The sequence below is a fragment of the Carya illinoinensis genome, chromosome 10 (genome assembly GCF_018687715.1).
Source record: "Carya illinoinensis cultivar Pawnee chromosome 10, C.illinoinensisPawnee_v1, whole genome shotgun sequence".
Taxonomy (NCBI): Eukaryota; Viridiplantae; Streptophyta; class Magnoliopsida; order Fagales; family Juglandaceae; genus Carya; species Carya illinoinensis.
Genome location: NC_056761.1, coordinates 8,532,387 through 8,534,544, shown reverse-complemented (window position 1 = coordinate 8,534,544; position 2,158 = coordinate 8,532,387). Strand labels below are relative to the sequence as shown.

Genomic DNA, 2,158 nt, shown 5'->3' with positions numbered 1-2,158 from the left:
ATTTAGTATATATTTATATTAAGCAATGATATTTGTAATCGTAGAATATGTAAAAATCTCATTATTACTTTGAAAAAAATAAATAAATACGTGATTAACATGAGAAGAAAATTAATTTTTTAGTAATAAATTATATTATTTTTCAAAACGATGACATGATACTTACATATTTTATAACTGTATATAACATTACTTATTTAGATTCTAAAAGAATTAATTTTTAAAATTATCAAAACTTTTCGTAATTTAATAACTCTTAAAGATGCTTCCACCACTCTTAGGCACAAGAAATGGGTATGAAATGTTTAGCCACAAGATTAAATATATATATATATATATATATATGGGTTTGGGGCACAAATAAGCTAAAAAATAATCTGACACACTTTGGGAGGAGCTACTCCCACCACATGTGGATGTTACTTTCAGGAGAAAATAGAAATATGGAGTTTTGTTTACTTGTAAATAAAATCACATATTGATTTATATATTAATATTGATTATTTTATATTTAAAACTTAAATTAATATTATTTTTTAAAAAGTCTACTTTTTAATTAATCATATTAAATTGATATATATATTAATACAAAATTTTACTTGCAACTAGAATTTTCCATTCGGAAGACCTCAGCCACAAATTCTGAATTATGAACCAAATGCTTAGGCTCACTTGTCACCAAAGTCGACTCGGGTGAATGAACCGAACCGACTAGACCGAATCATCGCCCAAGTTGAGACACAAAAAAAAAAATAAAAATATAGCTGTTAAGGATATTAATTAAACATCCAGCTACGGCCCCACAAAACAATACAATACAAACGCCAACTGATTGTCGAACCGGGTTCAGACCCTTGTGCTTCTTAAAGTAAATAAATTTAACCATCGAACCCGGTCTGACTCCAAACCGCATCTCTTATTCGCCTCATGTCCCGGCCCTTCAGTGTCCGGCCCACGCCCTCAAAAACCGAGGTTGCCGCCGTCTTCCTGCTTCGCGCCAGGTACTCGTGTGGGGGCACCATCTTCGGATCCCCATCGTCCAACCCGTCGTCCAGCTCCTGCAGCGAGTCGACCGAGTCGACACGCAGGATCTTGCTCCAGTCCGGCACGTTTACAGGAGCCGACGTGGCCATGTGGTGGACCCCCTGCTGGTGCACGATCCTAGGTGACGCCGTCGGACGGCTCGAGTCATCGAAGGCCTGCGACAGCCCGCCCACGAGTCGGTCATCCCGAGGGATCTGGTGGTGGTTCCCAACACCCACGCTCGCGTTGCTCTCCCCAGAGGTGCGTGGAGTCCACTCTGCATGCAGACTGTTGTTGCTGAATCCGACGTGATCCTCCCTGCCGGCCATGCCGTCAACCATGGACCAGACATCTTCTTCTCCGAGCTCCGATAAGTCCGTGCCGTTCGACCCTTGGACGTGCCCGTTTCTGCCGTAGCTATACGTCCCCAGGTACCTTTCGCTTAGGCTCGTCGTCAGTTTCCGACCCTTCGCCATTATAGCATGGTAAGACTCACCAGAACTCGGAGACGGAATCTGCTTCCGCGTCGCCGGAGACACAAGAAGAATTACAAAAAGAAAAATAACAAAAGAACGAGGATCTGTTTACCACTAAAATGAAGCTACCTATGAGACTCCAATGTGGAGAGGCTTTCGCATAAGCTGGCTTCGGAAGACTGGATGTGCATATATTTATATAGCATTTTCAGTTCCAGCTGAAGCTCCCCACCGTACCCCCAAAACTGAATTTCATGTGAATTTGGGATTCATTTTGTCTCTGCATTTCATCACTCCCTCACTCCTCCAAATCCAATTAGAGATTAATGGAAGATAATAGAAGACGCCAACTCGATCGCGTGTCGAACTCGAACAAATAAATAGACATATAATAAAAAAAAGGGCTAGTCATTCTTGCTATTCCACTCACTCTTCTTGCCGCGTGACAGCCACTTGCCAATGGCTGTGAGGTCAACCGTCGGTCTATAAAAAAATGAAGAAGCAAGTGTTATCTCAGATTGGACTTTTGCCAAATTTGGATTCATTATCAAATTTACCGGTTTTGGAAATTGGACCGTTTCCCTCGTCTCTCACGCTAATTAATTTTTTGGGCATGTTATTAATTACCTAATGTTAATTACATTAACATATAAAGTATA

At 40.7% G+C, this 2,158-nt stretch overlaps 1 protein-coding gene across 1 annotated transcript; it reads right to left on the bottom strand.

Annotated features, from left to right (window-relative positions):
* Positions 1–593: 593 nt before the first annotated feature.
* Positions 594–1,774, bottom strand: LOC122278027. Its single transcript, XM_043088087.1, has one exon. It carries the CDS (start codon positions 1,497–1,499, stop codon positions 879–881), a length of 621 nt encoding a protein of 206 aa, XP_042944021.1. The 5' UTR covers positions 1,500–1,774; the 3' UTR covers positions 594–878.
* Between the last annotated feature and the right edge of the window lie 384 nt (positions 1,775–2,158).

Excerpts from the sequence above, each read along its gene's own strand:
- LOC122278027 (XM_043088087.1), bottom strand. The coding sequence starts at position 1,499 with ATGGCGAAGGGTCGGAAACTGACGACGAGCCTAAGCGAAAGGTACCTG.